Source organism: Fukomys damarensis, unplaced genomic scaffold, assembly GCF_012274545.1.
Source record: "Fukomys damarensis isolate Sample0158 unplaced genomic scaffold, DMR_v1.0_HiC HiC_scaffold_16, whole genome shotgun sequence".
In the NCBI taxonomy this organism is placed as follows: domain Eukaryota; kingdom Metazoa; phylum Chordata; class Mammalia; order Rodentia; family Bathyergidae; genus Fukomys; species Fukomys damarensis.
The window spans coordinates 135931623-135959547 of record NW_022900928.1 but is presented as its reverse complement, the minus strand read 5'-3'; the positions used below and the strand labels follow the sequence as shown (position 1 = coordinate 135959547).

At 46.4% G+C, this 27925-nt stretch overlaps 1 protein-coding gene across 6 annotated transcripts in view; it reads right to left on the bottom strand.

Moving 5' to 3' along the window:
* Farp2 (FERM, ARH/RhoGEF and pleckstrin domain protein 2) overlaps window positions 1-27925 on the bottom strand; it is a 102722-nt gene that overhangs the window by 18401 nt on the left and 56396 nt on the right. For 5 of the 6 annotated variants that reach the window (XM_010606655.3, XM_010606657.3, XM_010606658.3 and 2 more), the window contains 8 exons: window positions 27730-27825; window positions 22600-22763; window positions 21749-21817; window positions 20999-21056; window positions 17982-18246; window positions 5256-5431; window positions 689-778; window positions 149-294 (listed from right to left, as the gene is read on the bottom strand). In XM_010606655.3, the coding sequence (XP_010604957.1) occupies window positions 149-294; window positions 689-778; window positions 5256-5431; window positions 17982-18246; window positions 20999-21056; window positions 21749-21817; window positions 22600-22763; window positions 27730-27825 (1064 nt within the window). The remainder of the gene's footprint in view (window positions 1-148; window positions 295-688; window positions 779-5255; window positions 5432-17981; window positions 18247-20998; window positions 21057-21748; window positions 21818-22599; window positions 22764-27729; window positions 27826-27925) is intronic. The other variant, XM_010606656.3, reaches the window with a different exon arrangement.

Here is a 27925-nt window from a genome sequence, read left to right as displayed (position 1 = left end):
CCATGAATGGGTCCAGGGCAAGGGGCTACCAGCATGTACAGTAGGAGTCCCAAAAGTAGAAGCCACTGAAGTGAGGGTCCAGAAGATAGAGGTCTCCTGTGTGTGGGAGTCCAGGGAATGTGGGGCACCCAGGATGCAGCATTTTTACCAGATCGCCAGCCTGTGCTCCACCTCACGCAGGAAGCCTCTGTGGAATTCATATACAGGATCAATGTTGGAGAAAAGCAGGGTCATCAGGGCTGCAGGCATGGCATCCTCCTTGACTACTGCACTGCGGAACCACTGTGGGAGGAGCTTGGCATGACAGGAGGCGTGGCCTTTGGTGGGGACCAAGAGACCATGCCCCCGAGAGAGAGCCTATGACCACAGGACATCCAGCCAAAACCCTCCAGACACTGCCTGGGAAAAAGGCTCAAGCTAGACCTCCAGACATTCCTTTGCTGACCACCCAGTCTTCAAATATAGCAAAACAGTTGTAAGTCAGAAGTTTTGAATGGACAGTCTCAGCTTTATAGCTTTACAAAAACTTGGATCTAATATTGTGACCTTAGATATCACGTCTTAAGGGAGATATAACAAAATTTAGACACATAGCAATGATTATCAGGAGATATTTTTCAGGATGGAACATATATGTTTAGAATTAAGACATACTAAGGAAAAGTAAACATGGACTGGGGTTTCATACCACAGTAATAACTTCTAAATCCTTTAGGTATGTTCGTTCTGTAGCAAGAATCTCCTTGGCTATGAAATAGGCCTCATCTTCTGGCATGCGCTGAAAGAAGGAGAGATGACCATGAGTGTAACACCCTTTTGGGTTCAGAGAAGCTCTGAAGTCTTTAACACTTGCTTTCCTCTGCTTTAGTAATACCAACATGGGAGCTTTGGTCACAATTTCTGCCAGGTAGCTCCTTCACATATTTTTGTTTTTAATGTTATTCTTTGGAGAAAAGAATTGCTGTTCAAATATTAATATATGTAAACAGGGCTGGGATTATTACTAGTTTTGTGATGAAATTTTTGTTCATCTGTCACTGCTAGTGGTGCAGCTGGTTAGCAGGCACCAATCCTCAAATGTGTTTGGTTTTGTGTTGTTGTTGTTGTTTTGGTACCGGGGATTGAACTCAGGTCGTTGCGCTTAGCAAGGCAGGCCACGCTAAATCCCAGGCCCCTCTCAAATGTGTTTGTATGGCATACAAGTTTGTGTGAGATGGTAAATAATCGAACTCAACTCGTAAGTCACTAAAATGACCAAACAAGGTATGTTCTAAAGATGCCTACAGTAGAGCACTGAGCTGGCTGATGCACTTTCTAAATGTGGAAGTGGACCAGACCCCAGAACCCAGGCTTAGCTTTCAACAGCTCCCTGTTACCCCCTGCGGCAGGCCCAAGATGGACCTGTCTGGGGAGCTCCTAACTCCCCATCAGGGCTGCCTGTGCCCAGCCTGTGGTGCCTGGCTGGCAGTCAGTGATGGACATACTCCACACCTTGCCCACTTGGCAGTCCTGGCAAAGCACGAGCCTCACACTGGTCTTGTGGTCCTGTGTTCTGTCCTCAGAGGGCCTCTCTCCACCCCGAACCCCTTGTCCGTCCTCTGCCCTATCTCTGCACAGCTCACCTACTCCCCTCAGACTGTGGATTTCTTTAGGGCAGTTGGACTAAGTGTTCACTGTGCAAGTGTAGGTTGAGGATACGCCAGCTCCAAATAAGCACCCGGGACATGCCCTTGAGCAAAGGTCTCTGCTCCCTGTCCCCTCCCCCCCTGAACTGGCTGCCTGCCAAGAGGAGGCACAGGCAATGACAGACTCAAGGAGGGAGTCACAAATCATCACAGAAAAGTGCCACAGAGAATATAAGGCACAGCAAGGTAGAGCTGAAGGCTGAGGCACAGGGATGGCCTGCAGCCTTGCTTAGAGGACAGGGTGGGCTGTAAACAAGGCAGAGGCCCCTCAGCAGGGGTGTGGTGGGAGTGGTAAAAGGGGGATGAAATAGGTACTTGAGGGGGAAAGTAGGCCATCTCCCTCTGGGTGCTCTGGGTTCTCTGTGAATGCATTTTGATGTGCCTGGACTCCAAGATGTGAAGAGACCAGGGCAGCCAGGGAGGGGCCTTAGGTGGTATCTGCACCAGCCACGTAAGATGGCACTGTGCATGTGGGGGACGGTGCAGCAGATCTGGGCTGGAGCTGAGGGGAAGATCAGTTGCCATTCCCAAGGTGGGGAAGGTAGGGAGAGTCTGGGGAGGAAGAGTCAAGTCTACACCACAAGAGGGTGAGGTAGGCTTGAGAAGCCAGAGAGGAGCAGTGAGTGGCTGGAGACTGACATGGAGCTCATATCTTCCTCCCTATGCCTCTCAGTTTTAGCTCAGGACAGGTGAATACCTGCAGAGCACCTTGTAGCTAAAAGGGCAGCCAAACGGCACCCATCTCATATGCCCTGGAGCCCACTAAGGCGGCTGGCTGGTGTTCTCTGGCCGCCCCAAGAACCCATGGCCACTGAGGCCCCTCAAACTGGGTCCTGCTGTCCTTTCCCCCAGAATCCTGTGGCAGCTTCTCCCATGCTTCTCCAAAATGACTGGCAGCCATGTGATGGCTCTGGTCCCTGCAGTGTCTCCTTGGAGTTCCCACACCTGCAGCATTAGCTTCCCAGCAGAGCAGCTGAAATAGTTACTATTCTAGCCTTCGCATTTGTTTTGTTAATGTGGGGTGGTAGTGAGTGCCATCTCGTCTCTAGCTGGCTTGATAGTCCTGTGAGCATCTGGTGCTGGAGCTGGCCCTAAGGGGCCCACGTCTGTGGTAGGGAAGCATTGGCTCCAGCCAAGGACCAGGTCTTCTGGTTGCTTCCCTGGTGTATCAAGTGGGAGACACTGGAGAGAAGGGGGACCAGCTGCAGACTATGCTTCTTTGGGGACTCAGAGGGTCACGTTATCCCTTCCTTCTCCACACAGCTAAGCAGGCAGAGGCACACGCAAAAGCTGGACAGGGTTGATGCCTTGACAGGGGGTCGGGGCACTTTGGCTCTCAAACCCAGGTCCTTCAGGAGACTTGTCTGGATGTGATGGTGAATGACTGTAATCTCAGGTACTTGGAAGGCTGAGGTGGGAGGATCCTTAAGTTTGAGCCCAGCCTGGGCAACTTAGTGAGGCTCTATTTCAAAAAGCCCAAACCAAACTATACAACATGAGTAAAATAGTTATCCTGGGACTAGGGCTCCCACTAAACCTGTGGTGGCTTCGCGGTGCACACAGGTTTACCAGATCACACAGGACGGGTTGGAGCCCACCTCAAGAGTCTCAGGCCTGACCTCGGGCACTAGCTCACCAGAAGCCGGTTTGCTCAGCGAGCCCTGAATGTAGGTGATGGACCGGACAGGTGTTAGCATGAGGAAGGGCTGTCCCAGCCACCCCACCAGCCCACCATGCTCGACACCAGCCTTGTCTGTGGATGCTGATATGGGCAACTGCACACAGCTGTCCTTGGAGAAGCAGAAGTCAGACCAGAGCTGCAAGCCTCCAAGTGCTGCCACAGAGGACTTGTCTCCTGTGAGGAACAGGGGGCCTCGCCCTACAGGCCCCAGAAGCATTGCTGGCCTTGGGTTGGACTAACGAGCATCTCTGATGGTGTCAGACAACTCCAGTGTGACAAGGTGTCATTCTACAGAGCACCTTGGAGTTAACTGTTGGCTGTTAACATGCTCAGGAACAAATGCAATTTAACTTTAGGGTTGGGGATGTGGCTCAGTGGTAAACTGCTTGCCTACCATGTGTAAGGCCCTGCCTGGGTTCAGCCCCCAGTACTGCAAGAAACAAAACAAAAAAACAGGGAAAAATTTAGTTTTAAAAACAGATTTCCTCAAGCTAATTTTTTCTTTAAACCAAAGAAACAATGAAATAAGATTTTCATTAGGTTTCTAAAATAAAAAGTAAGCTATCCCACAGGACAACTGCTTTGTTGCCACACAGGCTAAGTGAGGTCCAAGTGGCCAACAGGGGTTCTGCAGGCTGGAAGTCAAGGTGTGACTAGCACAGGAGCAGAATCAACCACCAGGCAGCCACAGCCCAGTCAAGGGTGGCCAGGGGACAGGAAAGGAGGAGCTGGCCTCACTGCCATGCTGCTGCCAACTGGAAATCCAGGTCTCAGACAGGCTATGCTTTCTTGGGTAACTCAGGCTAAAGCAGTGCAATGGCCTGGCTCAGAATACCTCTTATAGGCTCACTGTTAAGGGCTTGGTGTCCAGGCTGGTACTGCTAAGGTGGTGGCAGCTTTAAGAGGTAAGGGCCAGTGGGAGCTCTTCAGGTCACTGAGGGGCACGCTTGGGAGAGCACTGGGAGCCCAGCCCATCCTATTCTTCTCTTGCTTACATCCTGGCTGTGGGGCGAGAGGACTGGCTCTCCCACACACACTCACTGTGACATGTCAACACAGATCCAAAGCCACAGGGCCAATCAGATCATGGACTGAAACCTCCAAGCCCAGGGAAACCTCTCTAGAAGCTATCTGGGTGTGTGTGTGGAGAATGAGGGACAGCACCTCTCTTCTGACAGGGCCCTGCAGGCCCCACCCACTTACTCCCAGCTGCTGCTCAGGTCCCCCACTTCTTCCTCTTGGCCTTCCAGGGACAGTAAAGTCCAAAGCTTATTATTTTAAGGTCATTCACTCCCTAAACCTTTCTTATGTGCCCACCTGCAAAACCAGACCCCAGATGGACTCCACTGCCCCACTGACTTCAATACGATGCCACAATGGTGAAGCCATCAGGGTGGAGACTGCCTTGGGGTCATGGTGTCCCCTGAATCCATGATGTTCAGGCTTCTCTGAATGGTCACTGCAGACTCTGATGTGTATCAAAACCAGAGACAGGAGAGGTCCTGATGAACTCCGTCTTCAGGGCCCACAGCAGCCTCCTGTACCCCTCCAGCCTCTGGCTCAGGCCCCACTCATCTTACGGCCTGACCGCTGTACCCAGACCTTTTCCCACCACTGAACTGGCAAAATGGAAGCAGGGAGGGAGGAAGGAGCCCAGAGGAGGGAGAAGAGTGAGGCAAAAAGCTTCCCCAGGGCACGGCCTATCCCATCCCTGCCCAGCCGGACAAGGACACTTAGAACCTACAGGTGCTGAAACTGCTTGTTAAATGAAGAGGAAACTTGTCAGCACAAAAGCACTAGGCATCTATGTCTTGTGCCTCAGGCTCATGGGGTGTGAACAGACCCTTTCCTGCCCTGGGCTTCCCAGCAAGCCCATCCCAGCAGCCCACCTTGTGCCTCGGCTCGTCCTGGTCTTCCGTCCTGGGTCCACCAGCATCACTAAGAACAGGACTGAGCAGGGGGCATGAGCCCTGCTCAGTGGGGCCCAGAGCCGCCTGAGACACAGGGCTCAGGCTCAGTGGACTCTTCTGGCTGGAAGTAGGCTGAGGACTGTCCACCGCAAGGCCTGCAAATGAACAGGGCAGGGTGGAGCAGAGATGAGAACACCACGAGGCTGGTCAAGAGCTGTGCTTCTCCCTGAGCAAAAGTTTGCGGAGTCTCGCTGGTGATTGGGCACTTTCTGGGAGATGTACAGGGAGCCTGTGACAGGCGGCCCACATGTGACATTATCAAGAATGGGCTGACAGCTGATCTACCCAGTACCAGAGTTCAAATGAGATGGGGTGGACCCCCAGGGCCCAGTGGGGGCCTCTAAACTCCCTTGTGTCTTCAGAGGTTTCCTGCAGTTCAACTAAGCACCAAGACTGCACGAGGCAGAAGGGAGCATGAGGGAGGGGCCCAGTCTGAGACCCCAGACCAACACTTGCCTGCATGGCAGGCGTGGCTATTTTAAGGCCACACTTACTGATCACTCATTAAAAACTGGATCATACAAAATTGTTCAATTCATAATTCTATTTTTTCTTGGATTTTTTTCATTAATGAATTTTATTTATTGGCGGTATCGGGGATCAAACTCAGGACCTTGTGCTTGTGAGGCAGGTGTGGCACCATTGAGCTAAATCCCTGGCCCCAATAAATTTTATTTTTGTTTCTAGAATTGTCACAATAATACCTTTATTTCCCTCCTTAAAACAATAGTTGCTTTTGAATACAGAAGTCCTGAATTTTCAGCCTGATTTTAAGGAGGCTACACATAAGTTATATCATCACACATTTTATAATAAAGAAATTTCTTTATTTTTTTAATTCTCAAAGTTTTATTTTTAATGTTTACCCCCCTGTGGAAAGTCAGTAATTATTAAGTTCTAAATTTTGCAGATGTTTTTACAAGTTTATGAGAAATTTAAGTATTATTTAAAAACTGAAGATAGAAATTTACCTCACACTTCCAATAAAACTTATTTCTAGCCATGATTATTAAATCACACAAAATGCTAAACAGAAGTGACTCAATCTGAACCTCCAGGTGCAAGAATGCCACACCAGGGATCCCCCCACCCCCCACTGGCTTCAGAGCAAGGCTCTCATACCACATTGTTGGAGTTAAGTGCAGTCACCTACAGAGACCAGTTTAAAAAGCCAAAACTTGGTTATTTGCTTGAAACACCTGAGCGTGCAGGTGGATTAGTGCAGAGCAGCTTCTGGGGAAATAGGCCACATCCTGTCCATCCCTGGGAGGGTGTGGTACTGGCCTCCTGAGCCCTCCAGTGCAACAGGGTGGATGACAGGACGTCTATATTTTCACATTGACAAATTCAGAGATCTGCAAGGACCTTGCCTGCTGGTAGGATTCCACTTATCTGGGTTCTTCAGATGAACTGGCAATATTTACAAGAACAGAACTTTTGTCTGGAATTCTCTACAAAATACATTTAAAAGAAGAGCAAACACTGACATAAAAAACCTAGATGATGTTACTATATGGAATTATTATTATTTATTGTACCAGGGATTGAACTCAGGTTCTTGCACTTGTGAGGCAGGCAGCGGCACCACTGAGCTAAATCCCAGGCCTATTATACGAATTATTAACAACCAGCTGATCAGAATTTACTGTTACACATTTAAAATATGCTAAACAATCTTAGTATGACACAAAATTCTGACTGCTCACTGTTAGTCCCTGTCCTGTAGAGGACTCCTGTGTTGAGAAGGGGTGTTTCCAAAGATACGCTGTTTAGGATTTGTGCTCCCAAATCCTCTTTGGCCTTAATAATCCAGAATGCACGATTTGTGCAATTATAATTCAGTCAGAAGTCATGCAGCTCCTAATATCTCTGTTCTATAAATGGAATCACTCAGTGTGAAACAGTCATGATGTTGTGAACTCAGTTATGAAAATTAGACTGTCACTCCAGGCCTGTGTCTCCAGGGTTTTACACAGTACCTCCCTTGAAGATGTGCATTCCACAGCCAGCTCTAATGGACAAGAGCTGCTTCAAGATCTGTCCATTTTTAGGTAGCAAGAGGTGACACACTAGGAACTGGCCTTACCCTGGGAAGTGCTGGGACATACACTCCTAGGATCTTGCTAGGGTTAGCCAGCAGGCCACGGCCCATGTGGTAAACAGGGACTTCATAATAGAGATGCTTCTCTCAATAGACAGCCCCTTACTAAATCTCATCAAAGGAGGAAACTCCCCATTAGAACAGACTGCTCATTTGGAATAAACTACTACTGATTCAATGGAGGTTAAAGTCATTATTTGGTACTATTATTGTAACTAGTTTCTATTTCACCAACAGTTATCAGTGCAAAATTCAGTGAATAGATACAAAGTGCCACTACATATTTAGGAAAATAGCTACAGCAAACCTTATAAACCATACCTACTTCAAGTTACACAGACTGTAGATCCTACATGAGATAATCCCTGGGAGTGGCTGGGACAACAAAACAAAAATCCATGTTGAGCTGTTTTGTCAAGCAAGGGGCAACAAACATGCATTTTCCCTAAACATGGGGTTGTGCACCGTGCACCTGCAGGCTCCAGGCCCCTTTGGCCTTGTCTCTGGAGTACTTTCAGAGGAAGCAACTGAAATCACCGCAAGAAAACCAGCACTGTGATCAGCAGGGACTCTCCATAAGTGACAAGACAGCACAGTGTAGTTCAGTCTGCCACTCTTGGCTCTGTGAGAACAAAAGGACATTTTTTTTCTTTTTGAGATAGGATCTATGTAGTTTAGGGTGGTCTTGAATTCACTATGCAGTCCAGGTTGGCCTCCAACTTGTGGTCCTTCTCCCTCAGCCTCCTGAGGGCTGAGATTATGGGTGTGTGCCACCAGGCCTGGCCTGTGATAATATAAAGGGCATCTGGTCCAGCATTCCATTACCTTAGAGAATCCCTTTCATTGATAATGCATATTTGAATGCATGGGTAAAATGCAGCAGTCCCCAAAAAGGAGCCAGAGAATATGTTTAGCCTTAAATGATATGAACAGTTAAAGAGTTTGTAAAAACAGATCCCCTACATCCAAAATACCAGCAACCAGAAAGAGTAGATTCTGTTCTGAGTTATAGGAGTCCCAACTACAAATTCTTTTGGACATACACATGGAGGATATACCTACTATACACAAAGACAATGCTCAACTATCTATTGTATCATCAAGAATAACTGACTTCATTTCTTTTTTTTTTTTTTTTTTTAAAGGCACCAGAGACCGAATCCAGGGCCTTACACTTGCCAGGCAAGCACTCTATGACTGAACTCTTTCCCCAGACCCTTTTATCATCTTAGAGACAGGGTCTAAGTTGCCCACACTGGCTTGGATCTGATCTTCATGCCTCAGCCTCCTGGGTGGCCGGGATTACAGGTGTGTGATGCAGCAGAGGTGAGGAATTCTTCAATTTCCAAAATTACAGTATGTGAAATTGAGAGGTATGAACAGCAGTTGATTTACTGAGCTGTTTCTGCTGGTGGCAGGGTGTATGTGTGAAACCGTCCAGTGAGTGTGCATGGAGGGCTTCATCGTGTGGGTGTACTTGGAAGGAGTATCTGAGCGGCTTTCAAGACTGCGGCGTACAAGGTTTGGTTGTCCTCAAAGGACACCTGACATTTAAAACTCTTATTTCAAACTGTCAACAATGACCATCTCTGGAAGGTGATTTTCTTTGTGGAGTTACTTCTAAAGTTTTCTCAGCATTCATCTGGTAACTGTTGAAATGTCACTTAAAACATGTTATACTTTGGTGCTTACCTTCACTTCTGTCAAGACACTGCTTTATTATCTAACTGGAGATGAAAGATGCAGGCCTGTCACATGCAGAGGGAACGGCAAACACTTTCCTTTCTCAGCTTTGCGTGCTCTTCTTTAAAACCCTGTAATGAACAACCCTTGGAAGTATCTGCCTAAAGATGGGTGAACAATCAGCTCCTGTCGGGCAAAGTTCAAGGTAAAGTTGAGGGTTGATTTGAGAACAGGAAAGCACAAAGCATGCAGACCTTGTCTCAAATAATGGACCAGTCATCCCAGAAGAGAGCACAGCTGAACTGTGCGATAAATTAACGTTAAGTGTGGACTGGATAAATTAACAAAAGATTACTTCTGGCTTCACAACTGGAATAAGATGTCATAGGTCACTTTCACACATGAGCTCCAAGTAGAATGGCTCCCGAAGAGGGGTTCAAGTGACACCCCTTCTCTGCATCTGTGCAGTGTTCATCTCCCTGCAGGTCACTGTGTCACCCTCATCTACCACGCAGGTGTGAGAACCTAGTGATGGCGGCTCCTCCCAGGGGTGGCTGCACACAGATGGGGTCAAAGTTCTGAGCTGGCCAAGCCGAGTGGAGCTCAGCGGAGCTGGTGCTGGTGCTGTTGCCATATAGTTCAGAGCTCAGCCCAGAAATGCAGAGCTCCCAGTAAGTACTTTTCCCGTGGGTTTTGTTCTAAGCAAACAAGACGTTTTCCTTATTAAGAACAGGCAACCTCTGCTCAGAGTCACGGCTGCTTCCTGCTTCCACAGTGCCCGGAAGGGCCTGGTGCTTGACTTCCACACCAGCCGCTGCTCAGAGCCAGCAGCTCTTCACTGCCATCTCATGGTGCCCTTGGACCACCCAAGACCTCCTCGACCGCCTGTCCAGATGACTTGCGTCCTCAGGTGCATGGAACTTCCTCCAGAATGTCAAGGCTGCCAACTGCAGGTCCATCTGGAGCTCCTCCACATGCCTTATGTCTATCTGTCCATGTCTCAAGATTTTGTCATGATGATGTGGCTTTGCAGAATGTCACCAAATACTTTCTCCGCCAACCTCATGGGAGGAGACACACTGAGAGCCAAGGGAGCTGCAGAACCAGCACAGTGGGCAAATCTTCCAGCTTCGTGACTGGAGAGCGGGCTCAGTGCAATAGGGTGTGCATTACTGTGGAAAGTGGAACTGCACAATCTGGCCAGACAAAAACAATCCCACTTGCATGTCATCACTGAGACTCATTATCTGCATGAGGGTAAAATCCATCACAGAATGGGTGGCCAGGTAACCAACTGTGCAAGCGGGAAGCCCCCTGAATCCACCTTGGCAGCATGTTTCTCTAACAAGCATGTCCTGGGAGATGGTGACATGGAGACTAAGCTTTGGGCTAATGTTCCCACTACCAAGGAGTGATGTCCAGTGAACACATGCTGGGGTTAACTTTACCAAAGGTGGTATCAAAACCACTCAAGTTATTTAATTGATACTGTTCTTTCAAGCAAAAACGAAAAGAAAAACAGGCATACTAACCTACAATGGGTTGCCCCTTGAGTCCCTTGTCGACTCGCCACCTGCCAGGTGTGTGATGATCTGCACTCAGACAAGGAGCCCAGTGCTTTGACATTTGTATTCTAATAAAATGGATCCCTGGGGTGCTGGGATATGGCTCAGTGGTAGAGCACCTGCCCAGGATGCACAAGGCCCTGAGTTCAGGTCCCAACCCTGCCCCAGATGTTTTTTTTGTTTTGTTTTTGTCTAAAACATTGAGACGCAGCCTGAGAGGCCAAAAGACTGAAGGTCTGCAGGATTCCTTAAGGAAGACTTCAGAATTGAGGTACTTGGAAAAACCTCAAGGTCTTATAGTTTTTACCATTTCTATCAGTCACCCCACAGAAATTCTAAAATCCTTGTGAGTGGTTCCTTGAACTGAGATTATGCATGGAGCTACTTCCCTTGGGCACCACTCATGAAAGTCGTCATTGCATCTCTGGGTAGCGGGTGGTGGAGGTGGTAGCAGGAAGCAGGCCCATGGAGTGGGACCTGAGCTCCTGAGAGACGCCTCTTCTCTCTGTGGGAAGTGACTGCCCACCTGTGGGCTCCGGAAGGTTCCCCAGTTTGTTCCAGTGGCAGTTCTCTCAGCACGTGCTGCAGAGCAGAGCTGGGCTGCAGCAGGGCTCGTGTGGCTCACTGACCACCCTGCCCACCGGGCCCAGGTTCCTCAAAGCCCCTTACTGGAGATGTCTGGCACAAGTGCTGTGGCTCTGTACTCTGAGCACCCGAAGAATAAGGTAAGGCCTCACTGCCGCGGCCACCCAGGGAGTGAGGACAGAGTTCCCACACACCTCAAGGTATGAGTGGGGACAGGAAGTATGGACAGCTTCTTGGAGGCAGCAGAAAACCTGTGCTAGTCAAATGGGCATTCAGGTTGAGAGCTGAAGCACACCAGAAAACTGGCCTGTTCTTGTCATCTGGGATGTCATTCTAGCTGACAGCAATGGGCATCATATCTTTGTTAAGAACACTGCTCTGTAAGGAGGAAAGAAGACACCTCTGCGGAGTATGCAAGGCTGCCATCAGAGCTGCCCTGAGGCCTGTGCCCTGGGCACAGACCCTGTTCCCTAGAAGCCTCTACCAGAGCAAGAGATACTGCTGAGCACTGGGACAGAGAAGAGTGGAGACACTGTCACCACACCCCAGCAATATGCATGAGCATCAGGGAGCCTGTCTAATGCTCAGAAGCCAGCACAGTGAAGAGGTGGTGAACATCTGCAGCGATTGTAAGGGTTCATTTAATCCATGAAATCATCTTTGACTGAAATAAAAAACTAAGCAGACGGGGGGGAAAAAAGCTAAAAAGCCCATTTTAAAATTCATAGTAAATATTTCCTTATTTTATTGAATAAACACTTTAAAAATTCTCAATAGTACATATCTGCAAGTTTATAAATGGCAATATCAATAGAAAACATATTTAAAAGTACCACAAACCAGACAACAGAAATGTCTCTTTAAAGAGTGAACAAATTCAAATGCGTAAGCAAATTCCAGCTCCTTTCATTTCTTAAGGAATCCAAGTGTCTGCATGCAAAAGAAAGGGCCTGGTGCACTGGAGCCTGGGCTATGGTGCAGGAGGCCAACAGCACCCACCTGCCAGCTGTGATGGTCTTCTGGACACGCAGCCCTAAGTGCCAAAGTGAGACCATGCAGATGTCTCTCCATGGACTTAAAAAAATGTCAGCACTCTCAATCTAAATCCCTAAGAGGGCACGGTATTTTCATCTATGATGTAACTGTTCAGTGATGGGTTTCCTTTGGTGTTTTGTGGTCAGGTAGTACGTGTACCTTGAAGATACTGTATGTCAGCATCAATGGCACAAGAACAAGTAACAGCAGAGGACACTGTGCTGTGTGTCACTGTGTGCTCATGGCCACAGGTGTTGGTATACATGTACACCAAAGCGATTAAAAAGGACCCAGCCACCCCTGGCCTAATAACAGTAGTGGGAATGACTTAACTGTTAGGCTTAAATTTTTCACATTAAGCCTTTTTGGAGCGCTACTGCCCATCCCTTGGTCACTGGCACTAGATAAAACACAGCTGCTTGCCGGAGCAGGGAAGTGATGCACATAAAGAATTCCTTTGTAACGTAAGAAAGACACATACCAATACTAGTGATTTAACCATTATACAGTATATATCGTTACATCTCTTGATGTACCCTGTCTTGCTAACATATAGCTACTGTCATCAGACTTGAAATGTGCATATATTGGCTTACATAAAATCTCTGGATTTCAGAAATGCAAATACAAAAATACACTTGATAACTAACAAATATTCCACCCAAGGCAGAATATGTTGTTAGTGGTGGACATACTGGGCACAACAGGCATTGACTGTGGGTAGCTCTGCACTATGGGAGCTGCTACAAGGTCTCCTTCCCATCTGCATGGACATGCTGGCTGCTGTCCCACCTGTGCACACACACCAGCTTGTCACCTCTCTGCATGGACACACTGGCTATGACAATGATGCCCCTGCTCGGCGCCTTGGCACTGTCCCACTTCGAGGTCGACAGACTGAGCAAGGCAGTTCACACAGTGGACACTCTCAGCCACATGCAGGGAGCTGCTCCAGACCGAGGTGCTTCTCAGGCTGCACTCTCTCTCCCACCCCAGCACCTGCCAGTGTCAGGGTGCATCAGCCACAGCTCTCAGGCTGAAGCCGCTGCCCAGTAGAGGGATGCAAACATAGGAAGGGCTCTGTGTTGCCTTTGGGCCAGACTAGATGTCCTGTGATTATACCAATTTTCATTTAGGAGGAACGAGCAGTGCTGCGGCTCAAGCACCACTGCAGGAGGGTGTGATCTGTACCAGGAGGTGTGGCCCGGCTCCTAGGCCTGTGCCGGCACTCCTGCTCCCCCACCTCTAAACTCCCTCAGAGTGGGCACTATGACCCACCAGGAAGTGGTACCGGTTACTGTCATGTTCACGACAGGCCATGAGCAGGAATTCAGAAGGCTGATTTTGGACTAGGTTTTCAATATAAAGGAAAAGCTGTGACACTTCAAGTGTAATTGACACTGAAAAAGCAAGGCTCTTCACAATTTCTCCAAATTGTGCCAGAAAGTCCAACCTGACCTTGAATGTCATACTTCCACCAGGGCTATCCAGAGCACCTGGGAAGGAGCTGGGGGCCACACAGTGCTGTATAAACTATTGAGTCAGGGGCTGCGCTCTCAGCAGTGACCTGGGCCCCAAGCATCATGAGTGCAGGTGGACTCTGGCCCGGATGGCTGCTGCACCAGGTCCAGCATTAGCAGGGCTGTGCCAGGCTGGGCGCTGTGCGGGACGCAACTTCCCGCACAAGGCACTGGCTGAAAGGGGATGGGGTGCAGGGTCTTCTGAATAAAACCTAAAGGTGAGATGCAGTAAAGAGTGTGTCTGGATTCTGATTTGAATAAATCAAATGTTAACACACATTGTAAATATAACTGGGTAATTTAAGTATGTTCTTAGTATTAGAGGATACTAGTATTAGATGATACAGGATAATACTGTACTGTGGGGCTACAGAAGTGTGTGTCCTTCTGTTTCAGACATCCATGCAGGAATTCTGAGGAAAGTAACTATTTTCTTTAAAATACTTCAGTAACAAAATTCAGATGAGAGAGGGAAGAAGAGAGGAAGAGAGGGAGAGAGGGAGACGGAAAGCTGGTGTGGCCAAGTATTAGCAATGCTGAGCAGGGCTTGTTATACTTTTCCTTCTCTTTGTACATTTGGAAAACTTTCGAACTAAAACACGATACAATTTTCTCTAGAAAGTGAGATTCTAACAGAAAACAAAAACAACAAACCTACTTCATAGGAGGCCCAGCAGAAAATGGCTGAGAGAGGAATGTATTTCGACTCCAAGATAGGGCCTGATAGCATCTGCCTGGGGTGGCTCCGCACCTCTAAAGAAAAGGCCTGCGCCCCACAGCATTTGCTGCAACAGGCAGGCACCCCAGCCTGGCAGCAGAGTGGGGCTGCCCAGCCTCAAGGGTGGGCTCCCTTCACGGAAGAAGACAACCTCTGTCACTTCACAGCACCGAAGGGGACATTTGTTAGGTAACAACTAACAAAGGGAAAAGTGGCCATCTGCCACCCTATGAATATGAAGATTTAGGAAAAACATTTTAATGTAATACGTATTAATCTTTCTCCATAACACAATCCCAATGTTTACTTTTGGAGAGATACACTAGGAAAAAACAAACTTCTCTGAACAGTACTGTTCTCAGCAGTTGATTCCAACCACCTCAAGTTCATCACCATCTTCTACCCCAGTCACATAATACGTTTCCAGGCAGAGACAGCCAGAATGGGAAGCTGTATCCTGCTTCAACACTACTGAGAAGATAAGTCCTGATAACGAGGGGACAGAATGAACAATAACTAAACACACAGCAAGCACTGGCCAACTAGATTCACAGGGCGATATGACTGTGGTTTAGATTTAATGAGGCCACAAAAATGGAAAATTACAAGATACCATTAGCCACAAATCCCTTGTTTATGACCAATAATAAGGAGCAAAGAAACACCAACATGTACAAGATGCCCTAAGCTCCGAGAGACTCCAAGCAAGGACTTAGCAAATGAAGTAAATCCATGCAGGCAAAGAATTAGAGGTCTTACCGGGCATGATGGCACACACCTGTAATCCCAGCATTTGGGAGGCTGAGGCAGGAGGATCGCTGTGAGTTCAAGACCAGCCTGGGCTACACAGTGAGTTCCAGGCAGGTCAATCTCAACTACATAGTGAGACCCTGTCTCAAAAAACTAAAAAAGAAAAAAAAAAAGAAGAAGAAGAAGAAGAAGAAGAAGAAAAAAAAGAACTAGTGGTCTTGCACATGAATGGAAAGGGAGTAAAGTTTCTGTAGGATATTTTGGAAGGCAGCTATGCTCACCACTCTACCACCAACACTTGCGTTCTGTAGGATATTTTGGAGGAAAAAAAAAAACACCTTATCTAGGTGTTACATTACTAGATGAGATCAGAAGAAACCACCACCATCACCAACTTAGACTTAGACAAATTCAACAGTGTCTGACCAGGGCTGGCCTTGGTCTGGCATCTCTGTCGCACTGTACCACATAGCAGTGGTTTCTCCCGATGTCCACTGATGGCACTTGCAGTTTGCCATAAGCATCAGCCCAAATTTCACAGTGACGTGGATCAGGGAGCCCTCCACACAGTACCCTCAGGACAACCTCAGCACATCGCTCACTGACTCCTCCCACTGCCCTGGGCCAGAAGGGTGTCCACGACCGCATGCAGTGAAGATGGCTAGATAGAAGCACGTATTGCAAGGCACCTGATGTAAGGGAAACATCCTTTTTAGAGAAAGAGTGAGCTCAAGCCATTGCACACTCTGGGACATTCCTTGTTCTTATCATTTATTAACAACTCACTGTCAGCTTGCATCATGACTCTTATAGGTCTGGGTTCACTTTGCTCCTAGTACATCCCAATGAAGATGAGAAGGAAACACTTCACATTTATGCAGTGTATTTTATGTTTGTTTCGTACTGGGGATTGAACTCAGGACCTTGCGCCTGCAAGGCAGGCGGCAGAACCACTGAGCTAAATCCCCAGCCCTATGTAGCGCATTTTAAAACCAATGCTTCTGCAAGCCGGGCATCTAAACACAGCACTGCCTCTGGGCTTCATGTGAGAAGTGAGAGGAGGCCTTTGGCACTGGGATGGTCCAAAGGGCATCCTTGGCATGTGGAAGGCTGTGGGCCGACTCACTTTTCCATGGAACCTACAGAGGCATTCTGTAGAGATTCTATGCATGTTAGCAAAACAAATCAGAGAACACTTCCACCCTAACTGATTACAGGCAGCCTGGCTCACCTCAAAAGCAGCACCAACAGGCATAACAGAGTCTGAAGAGCAAGGTGAGGGCAGGGTGTGTGTGTAGCTCAATGGCAGCATGTGCCTAGCACATAAGAATCCCTGGGTTCAGATGCCAGTACCCCTACCCCAACCCCCACCAAGAAACAAAAAATCCTTTATCAGAGCTGTGTAACATTCAAAACAGATAGCACCGGTTTTTACTCAAATCAAAATATGTACCAAAAAACCAAAGCCATACAGGCTTATTAGCCTTCAGGATTATCTCGAAATGCTTGTCTATTTTAAACCAGATACACACCTTTTTTAACACGTTACAAGTAAAACTTAATTCACTGACATTCAAAAAAGTGTAATAAACCAGGAGTTAGGAAAAACTCTACCTGGCATGTACTAAATTACCTCCTGCATCTAAAGCAAATGATTCTCACTCTGACTTCATGGATTCAGGAAGGGGCCTCTCTATAAAGGAATCTGGAGTGGTCAAGATGAATTTTTCCCTTTCTGATCTCCTAGAGTCAAATTCTTTAAGTTGTTCTGAAAATCAAAAGGGACTCTCTCTGCACTTGTTTGTGTGAAAGGGTTGCTGAAGAAAAGGTTCATATCCAGGGGGGCCTCGGTCTCAGAGCCCCACAAGCTAGAGTCTGTGCTACTGGAATCTTCGGCTGTGGTGGGTGGGTAGCTGAGCTGCTCTAATTGGTCGATGATGTCAGAGAACTGGAAGGCTGAGCTGGACTCGGAGCGGATGGAGTAGGTGGGGAAGTTGACCATGGAGCTGGCCTCAGACTGATTGGCTGAGCTGGAGGTATGCAGCGACAGCCCGCTGTGCAGAGGCATGTTATGGAGCGAGCTGCTCTCGGACTGGTTGTTTCTGAGTGAGCTAGTGTCAGAAGGACTCAAGAGGCTCTGCATCAGGCTAGCTTGCGCCTTCACTTCAAACAGCTCCGAGGTGTCTGAGGGGTGCACATTGCCGTTGAAGTCACTTCCCTCCCCAAATTCAAAATCATCTTCTACATTCATGTCCACTGCCTCGGTGGAGTACCTGTCTGGGCTGGACTGGGCAGACTTCAAGTGCTGGAAGGGAGGGGATGCAGTGGGCTGGGCAAGGACTGGGGGCTCTGGAGGGAGCAGAGAGCTGTACGAAAAGGAAAATGCCTCCGAGCCTCCAGCAAAGAAAGAGATGTCTGCTGGGTCATCATCTATGAACTCCTCAGACACCTGCAGCTGTGCATTTGTCAATGTGAAAACAGGGCCCCCATCACGGCGCTGCCCGCCACCCACATACTCCCCACGGGACAGGAACAAGCCTCCAGGGACATCATCCTTGCCAATGTCATTTCCACCAGCAGCTCTAAACACCCCGCCTGCCCTTCCCACACCTAGGTCTAAGGCACCGAGACTCTGTCCCATGGGACAGACAGAACCATGGCTGCTCACAACAGGACCAAACCCAACACCTGGTCTAGACTGGAGCACAGGGGACCGGAGAGGCTGGGCCAATGGGGCGCTGGGCCTTTCAGCTGCTCCACTGCTCCTCATTGTGGCCACATTCTTGACAGCTGCACTGGTGATGTAGGGAGCCTGGGGATCCACGAGGGAGCTGCTTCTGTCCTTGAAATCAGGCAGGCCGGGTGGGGACAAAGGGGAGGTAGCGAGTGGATAAGAGGCGGCGTTTGCTGAAGACAGAGAGGCAGATCTCAAGCCCTCGGTGAATGTGATGCTCTGAGGGTCAAAATTAGAGGAAAAAAGAAGAATATAAAAAATTACAAATCACCATTAGCGGTTGCAAGCCAGCCTGGTGTAGTGCTGCATGCCTGTAATACCAGCTACTCAGAAGGCTAAAGCAGGAGGATCAGAAGTTTTCAGGCCAGCCCGAGCAATACAGTGAGACCCTGTTTTAAAATAAAATTTAAAAGTAGCGCTGCAATGTACTTTAGCAGTAGAGTACTTGCTGTGCATGTACAAGGCCCTGGACACAATCTCCAGTACTACAACCAACAAACAAAAAATGGAAATTGCAAAGTCAGCTATTTGTCTGCTTGTTAGGAAGGGCAACTGATTGGACTGTCCCTTTCAGAACAGATTTGTAAATGTGGATGGTACTGCAAACCAACCCAGACCATGTGTTTATAATTTCTTATAATTCAGTTTTCTTCTCTTAGGGCATGAAACTCGACAGTAAAGAGAACTGAACAAAGGCCGCCCACATCTCCAGCGCACCCCTCGACACCCGAGGTCTCCAGCAGATGTGCTTGGCATGCAGTTTCACCTACCTGGACAGGAAGCGAGTGATTTCACCCAGTCAGCAGTGCCTCCCCCACCCCATGCCAACGCCAGAGGACAAGTCAAAGCCTAGAGTCCGAGCCTCAGGGAGGGGACACAGGCTGGTCCACTTATGTAAGCAAGGGGCGGCTGTGCAGTCAGTGCATAGGAATGGGGGGTGGGGGGGCATCTCGAAAGCAGAAGCAAGGAGAGCGAGCGTACAAGCAGGACAGACTGGAGGGCCAGTGAGGCAGCCACACGGAGGCACTTCTCCACAGTGCCTGAGCCATGACCTCCCTGTGATTCCACACTGGGAGACACGGGTGTGTCCTCTCCTCGTGTGTGCTACACTGAGATGCAGTCATGCATCAAGAAAATCCTTTCTGTACATAACACCACAGCATCACTGAGAGGACATCAGAATGAATATGCAGGGACAGAACCAAGTAACTGCTGTGCCGCCTCAGACAGGCAATGCACACACAGGTGTGAGCAAAACGCCATGGCCGGAGCCAGCCATTTAGAAACAAAACAGCATTTATGTCATGACCTATAAATTCAAGCTATTTTTCAGTGTTTATCATATCATCTTTTCTTAACCATCCAACCATTCTCATTTTCTGTAGCTTTTAAAATACAATGTAAGAGGGCTGGGGATTTAGCTCAGTGGTTCTGGTGCCTGCTTCACAAATGGCAAGGGCCCGAGACAGGGCTCAAACTTGCAGTCTTGCCTTAGCCTCCCAGCACTGGGATTTGAGGAACGTGCCACCATGCAAGGTACAAGAGGGGCTCCTGGAAGTTCCATTCAGTATAAATGAAGACCATCAACTAAACATTGTGCATAGATAAAAACTGTACAAAGGAGACACAGCATCATGAGGAAAGAGATGCAAGAGTGTCGTCACGCTACTGTGCTCTTTTTATTTTTCACTGGGTTTGTGTGTGGGGGGGGCATACTGGGATTGAACCCAGGGCCTTCATTCACACTGAGCTATATCCCTAGCCCCTTTTCATTTTGAAAGAGTCCAAGTTGCCCAGGCTAAGTTCAAACTTACAATCTGCCTGCCTCAGCCTCCCAGTGGTAGGATTACAGATGTATGCCACACCTGGCTTTACCCCCCCCTTTTTTTTTGTTCTTTACACAGACAAATGGATTTAATTTTGGCACATTCACACATGGACATTACACGCTTGGATCATTTTCATTCTCCCACCCCCTCTGCCCTGCCCTCCCTCACCATCTCATATTTGAGGGGCACATTTCAATGCACATCATTTGCTCACATCCATCTCCTCATTACCCACCCTCACAACTCTCACCAACCCTCTTCCTTCATTCCTCTTGTCTGGTATGAGCCTCCTTTATACTTTCTTGTCATCTTTTTAGATTTTACATATTAGGGAGAATATGCGATATTTGTCTTTCTGAGTCTGACTTATTTCTAGATTCAACTTAATGAGACCCTGTCTCAAAAAATAGAAAATATTTTAAAATCTACATTTGAGCTTTCAGTTCTCTGACGTTGGCTTTTTAAAATTATTTTGTTTTTCTGAGAAAGGGTCTTGCTAAGCAGCTTAGGCTGGCCTCAAACTTGGAGCAATCCTCCTGCCTCAGCCTCCTGCATGCTGGAATTACAGGTAATCTGAGCACCACCACCCTTGGCTCTTACATTGTAATTTTTTTTTTTTTTTTTGGTACCAGGGATCGAACTCGGAACCTTGCTACTTTGATGAATTCATTCATCAGTTCTAAAAATCTTTTGGGAGTCTAAGAGAGCATCATAGCATCTGCAAACAAGAATACTTTGACTTCTTCCTTTCCTCTCTGTATCCATTTTAGTTTTTATCTTGCCTAATTGTTCTATCTAAAATTTCAAGAAATGTATCGAATAAGAGTGGTGAGAGTGGACACATACTCTTTAAACAGCCTCACTGGTGATGCAGAACCCCAGCACATGGACACAGCTACCAGGCAACCAGGAGTCACCCTGGCAAGAGAACAGTTGTTCAGGGGAGGCCTCACGGGTTCCAAGCAACACTCTGAGGCACCACTCAGGGCTCACAGCTTTGTCTTCATTTAGGGTCCTTTCTAAAGACAGAGTCTCAGAGCAGGAACTGCTGAGGACCAGTTTTGGCACTGTTATATTACCAGATGGTTTTCCAGGAGTGGACATAACTAATACTGCTTAGGGTTTCACCAGAAAAGACTGACCTGCTTTGGCAGGTCTGCAGTCAGAACATGTACTGATGTCCGGGTCTTGCTGTGCTGCCTGCAGAACAGAGAACAAACCATGAGTGGCCAAACCTTCCTCACCTCCATGCCTGTTTCTAGTGCAGTGAGTATGTACTACACCCATGATGACAAGCTCACATAAGAATGACGGAGGATCTACACTGAGTGTGGTGCTGCACAGGTATAATCCCAGCACTTGGGAGGATGAGGCTACCTGGGCAACACAGTGAGTTCAAGGCCAACCTTAACTACACAGTGAGACCCTGTCTAATAAAAAAGAGGGCCGGGGATTTAGCTCAGTGGTTCCACTGCCTGCCTCACAAGCCCAAGGTCCTGAGTTCAATCCCCGGTACCACAAAAAAAAAAAAACGACCATCTACCTAGAAATGGGCAGAAAGAATAACAAAAAAAATCCACAGAAACAGAGGCCTCCCCCAAAAGACAAAATTTTATACACCCACACAAATGGAAAAATGTTAATGTCAGATTGAAATATAGCCATATAATATAAAACTATTGTATATAAGCTAAGCTATATACTGCAGACTAGCAGCTAAGAAGTAATATCTATGTCTATATACAACATGTATTTAGATACTACAAATTCATCTTTTAAAAAACTTGAGTATTGAAAAGTTAACTTTTTGAAATGAGTTTAAGTAAAGATTAAAAACATTAAATTATTCATCTTAAAAGCACGTTTTAGATCATGAAGACCACAGAACTTACCTTTCATATGGAATTCTTTTCATCCCACCATCTTTAATATAATCTACTAGCTGCTTCTGTGTTCTTCCACTGTGAATGAAAGTTTAGGTCTTTAAAAAAAGAACTAACAGTAATTTACAACATTAGTTTTTCAGTTAAGAACAGAGCAAAAGTAAAACTAGCCCATCCTTTCTTATAAATACACACGTACAGAGGACTCCCAAGTTATGACGTGTAACTTGGGTTACAACTAGAGTTTCAGTTTTAACTCATGACCAAAATCTTGAGTTATGCCCCAAATGCCAGTCACTTGTGCTACCAGGGGATCTCAGATAGATGTGACCCTTAAAAAAGGTCTAGAAGGAACGTGACAGCATCCTTTCCTGTGTGGGGTTGAGAAATACTGGGCTAGGGTCTCTCTAAGGACACTGAGATCTGCCTGTATACAGCAGACTTTGAGGGCTGTGTAAAGAAGTCTGAGTCTTCACTGACCAACTTGAGTTACAACCAGCCCTTGGGAATGAATTGAGTTTGTAAGTCAAGGCTCCACTGTATGTATTTCAATTTTTTAAAAAATGTTTTTAAAGTACAAATAATTTTCTATGAAGACTTTTTATTTTTTTATTTTTATTTTTGGTACCATGGATCGAACTCGGGTCCTTGTGCTTGCATGGCAGGTGGCAGAACCACTGAGCCAAATCCCTGGCTAAGAAAACTTTTTAAAAAGCCTGTTTTATTACTATTTTACTTGGTATGCTTTCTTCAGCTACTGTCTTTTACAAGAACTGCCCATGAATTTGATTCTTTGCCTTGCCTACCATACCCTCTCTTGACCAAGGACCCACCACACCCCCAATGACACAAGGCCCTACCTGTATCTAAAGGAGGAGCCCCGGCTGAAGAAGACGGCTTTTGCCTTTGGCTTAGGCTGGTCAAGAAGCCTAAAAAAGGTGTGGTACTCCACACAAATCTTCCAGAAGTTCTTACACTCATCTCTGCTACCCAACAAGAATTCTAGCGTGTCCTGGTAGGGTCCCTAGGAACGAAACACAAAGATTGAAATAGCAATTTCCAAATGAAGTACCGGACAAATGCAAGTAAATGTAGATCACACAACAGGTAGTTCCACAGTTAAAAATCAATCAGGAGGGGCAGAGGATTTAGCTCAGTGGTTCTGCCACCTGCCTCGCAAGCACAAGGACCTGAGTTCGATCCCCAGTACCAAAAAAAAAAAAAAATCAGGAAAGTTTCTAAAAACTGTGTAAGACTTCTGACTCCATTTACTGGATCAAGAGTAGCAAAGGACAGCATATAGAATCACTGTAGAAACACGCACCCGTATCTGGCCAACCACTCTCTGAGGCACATCTTTGTTATCACTCTTTTTTTCTGCACCTGTCCAGGTGCTGGACAATATGTCTGTTTTTTTGTTTTTTTGTTTGCTTATTTGTTTGTTGAGACAGGGTCTTGTTTTATAGTTCAGGCTCATTTTGGTACTGGGAACTGAACATGGGACCCTGAGCTTGTGAGGCAGGTGGTGGAACCACTGAGCTAAATTCCAGGCCCTCATTTTGAACTCACTACATCCAGGCTGGCCTCAAACTCACAGTCATCCTTCTGCCTCAGCCCCTTGAGTGCTGGGATTGCAGGCATGGGTCACCACACTTGGCACAGGATTTTTAATCTAGAATATTGTGGACATCCAGGAGATGCAGTTTTCCAGCTCACATATGTAATCATGAGGAAACTACTTCATTCTCTCATTATCCCTTAGGACAGAACTCCCCAACCCCCAGGCCATGGGAGGGTCCTGGTCTATGGCCTGTTAGGAACAACTAAGCCACACAGCAGGAGATGAATAAATGAGTAAAGCTTCCTCTGTATTTCCAACCCTTCCCCGTGGCTCACTTTATGGCCTGAACTCTGCCTCCTTTAGATCAGAGGGCATTAGACTCTCACAGGAGTGAGGACCCTACTGCGACCTAAACACGTGAGGGATCTAGAATCTCATACCTGATGATCTGAGCTGGAGCTGAGCCTGTGACGCCAGCCCTGAGGAAGGGCTGCAAATACAGACTAACACGAGCACAGTGGTTTGACTGTGCAGAGACTAGAACGAACCCACTGCTTGCAGGCACTATCAGAACCCTGTCGGTGGATGAGAAGTGACAGGCAGGCTGTGTGTGGTGGCAGGCTTTGGTGCTGAGTGGCTGTGCTTCACTCATACAGCTGCACCTGGTGGAGGCTTGAGGTCAGACTGCTATACTTATGTTAGTCCGCGGATGGCCTAACCATTATTCCATTTACCATTTCCATCCAGCCCTCTCTCTCTCACCATGAACTTGGCTCAGTTCTGGTTTATGTAAGCCCACAGCTAACCCTGGCCAAAATGAGTGAAAAACAAATGTCACTGGAGAGCTTCTTGGAAAAGGGAAAGGACCCAATGATGAATCAGCAGAGACTCTAAGATGCCAACAAAAGAAAGCTGCCTTTAAAAGAAAATACCTAGAGTCCTACTTAAATTATGGGTTCACCGCAACAGGTGATTCACACTCTCCAAGCCCGCTCTATATAACGTGATGAGTGCTTACCCAAGCATCCCAGATTAAAAGCAAACCCTTTGGAATGTTTCAAAAGAAAAAAATCTATGAACACAAAGAACAGACATAATTATCAGAGGCCATCACTCCAGTAAACGTGTCTGCTCTGAGAGTATCATTCTTAGTAGTTTACAGCATTGCTAAAGCTAAGAAGCCCTTTACTACTGGTAAAGAGTTGATTCTGCCTGATGCCAGAGACATCTGTCATGCACTTTTAGGAGAGGATGCAGTTCAAAAGGGGGCATGTGTTCCTCTTTTAACTAGCACCAGAAGAGACCAGTTGATGAAGTAGATGCTACTGAGGCACAACTGTCAGGATTAATGAATCACTGTGGTATGCAATCCAGGTTGACAAGTCTACTGATGATGGTACCAAGGTAACAACACTTTTTTCTGTGTGAATTATTTTTCAGGAGGATGTGCATGAAGATGTTATATTCATTTTTATTGCCAACCAACACCACAGCTGCAGAACTACTCAAGTCCTTTTCCTCATTACACACGAGGAAAGTGAACTGGTTGTTCTGTGTCAGCACATGCATACATGGCATAGGTGCCATGACTGGATGCTTTCTGGCTTCACTGCTCAGGTCAAGGAGGTCACTTCTGAATGTGAGTCTACTCACTGCATCAGCCAGAAATGCTGGCTGGCTAAAAAGGACACCTGGACTTAATAACATTTTGCAGGATGTGATTAAGATTATCAAACACATTAAAGTACATGCCCTTAACTCATGTCTGTTTGTGCAGCTCTGTGAGGAGATGGATGCAGAGCAACCCATCTTCTCCTATACAGTGACATTCTGAAGGCAGATCAGTGACCAGAGTTTCTGAGTAATGAGAGCTGCTCCAGAGATTTCTTTTAAAAAGGAGTCACCACTGGTAGCACTTTTGAGTGACACAGAATGGGCTGTAAAACTTGCTTACTTGGGTGATACACTGAACCTGTTCAGTGAACTCTAATCTGTGACTTCAGAGAACAACAATGAATTTCCAATGGCAACAGTGAATTCAAGTAGGCAGATAAAATATTCAAAGTCAAACTGGAATTATAGGGGAGACAAGTGAACACAGGGATTTTTAACATGTTTCAAACAGCAGAAATTTTGAAAAAGACTGAACCAGGACCTTCTTTCTTCCAGCTGATGTGTGATCACTTGTTTTAGCTTTTTTTTTTTTTTTTTCCTTTTTTTGTACTGGAGATTGAACTTGGGTCCTTGCACTTGCAAGGCAGGCCACCAAACCACTGAGCTAAATCCCCAGCCCATGTTTTAGCTTTCAACAGAGTATGTGTATTACTTCCCAACCACAAAAGACACTCAAATGGGGGAAGAAATGGATCTGTGGCCCATCTGTAAATAAGGCAGGTGAATCAACTTGGTCTGTGCCAGAGAGGATCAACACCTTGAAATAAAAAATAACAGTGCCCTTAAAAGTATGTGAGACCACTTCAAATCTCAAATTCTGGATTCAAGTCAAGATGAGATATCTTGAGGTTGCCACAAAAGCAGTGACAAGCCTGTTTCCATTTCCAGCATCCTATCTTCATGAATCAGGGTTTTCTGAAGTGACAGCAACTACAATAAGATTATGTAGAGTGGACATGAGCAACAAATTTTGGGTGTAGATGTCTCTGATCACGTTCAGATGAAACCGTATAGGTGTAGGAAAACAAGCTCGGGGCTACCACTGACTCTGGATTACGGTGAATTGTAAGTTATTTTATTAAATATTACAATATAATAATAATAAAAATGAAGTGCACAATATATAGGAAAACTGCCTTCCCCAAAACCTGTCCCTAGGGTGCCCAAAAGGCTGGGGAACTTCTGCCTGCCTTTGGATAAATTCCTAGAAATGAAATTCTGAGCTCAAAGACAATATATATTCTTGACCTTCTGATGTGTATTACCAAAGTACTTGCCACAAGACTGTAATACTTTGATCTCTCTCTCTATTTTTTTTTTTTTTTTGGTACCAGGGATTGAACTTGGGACCTTGTGCTTGTGAGTGGCAGAACCACTGAGTTAAATTCCTGGTCCCTTTGAGTTCTCTGTTTAGTCTTAAAAATGTACGTACTTCAGAGATACAAAATATAACTCTGCCAAGTACAAACATGGCCCTGAACTTTGAAATATCATGTAATTCCAATTAATAGCTGCTCTGGTAAAGTGAGTAGCAATCCTCCCCTTTCCCAGAATAATTTCAAGAAATACTTTTGTAGTTATGGGAAAAAAGCTTTTTATTTGCATTTTGTATGTGTGTTTGGTATTCCTAACATCATAAAATGAGTTATTTGAATAATAAACAATAAGCCATCCCGTGCAGCCCCCACCAAAAGTGCATACATCCACATACAACAGTGAAGCTGGAATGTGACAAATGCCCTGCTAAGCCACAGGCCTTGCAGGGCCTCACAGAGAGCCTTTCTTCTGATTGGCCCAACAGCTCTGAATCTGCATCCCAAAGTATACCTAAACCACTGCACACTGGCACCTTAAGCTTTAACCCCATCATGGCTCAGCTGATCCTTTTCTAAATTCATTTGTATAAAGAAAATGCAACAACCTGAATATCTTTAAACAGTTTTAAGTATTGCATTTGCCCAACTTGGAGACATTTACTTTTTCTTTCTTGGTACTGGGGATCGAACTCGGTTCCTTGTGCTTACAAGGCAGGCAGCAGAACCACTGAGCCAAATCCCTGGCCCTACTTTTTCTTTTTTTAAAAGAAATTTTTTGTGTGTATGTGGTACCAGGGATTGAACTCAGGTCCTTGTGCTTGCGAAGCAGATGGAGGAACCAAATCCCTGAGCCAAATCCCTGACCCTTACTTTTTCCACTTTTAATCATTTCAGTAATTTATATGTGACTATAACTTTGCTGACAGGCAATCTCTAATAGGAATATTTATTTCTTGGTCATCAAGACTTCTTCAGACAGAGCTAGGCTGAGGACAATTTCTGAGCTACCGAAACATGAGATGACTTGCATGCCCTCAATTCTGGACAAAAGTTCTCACTGTGATTTGAGGCAGGGCTCATCCCCCCCAAGCTTCCTCTGTTGGCGTCATCACCTAGAGAGCAACATGGGTACAACAGCCAAGGTTCTCAGAAGCCCTGGGAGCCTGGCAGACATGTGCTTTCTCTGGGGTGCAGCAATGACCAACTTTCCAGGGGGTCAAGGTGAGGTCTGCTGGGCAAACTGCCCTTAGAACTTCCAGATGCCAAGCCCAAATCTTGTCCTTAAATTCTTGTGTACTCGGTGCTAAAACGGTTTATAAAATAGTTTAGAAAGCCTCTCAAAAAAACAAAACATCAGAAACCGCCCCAAAAAAACAAAACCAAAAACCTCTTAACATCAACATACTAGCAGAGTGAGTTATCTTATAATTTATACTTACATGGACCTCGGGGTGGAGTTTGATAAGAAATCTTTTCCTCTTGAAACTTAGTTTACGGACCTTGGACCAGTTGAAGGTGTTGATTTTGGTGGTGCCCTGAGAAACACAAGAGGCTGATGTGGTACCACATTTACAGTCTAGAGGCATACTCCCTTCTGGTGACCAAGAGATAGTTTAAGTTGCATCTTTGACAGAT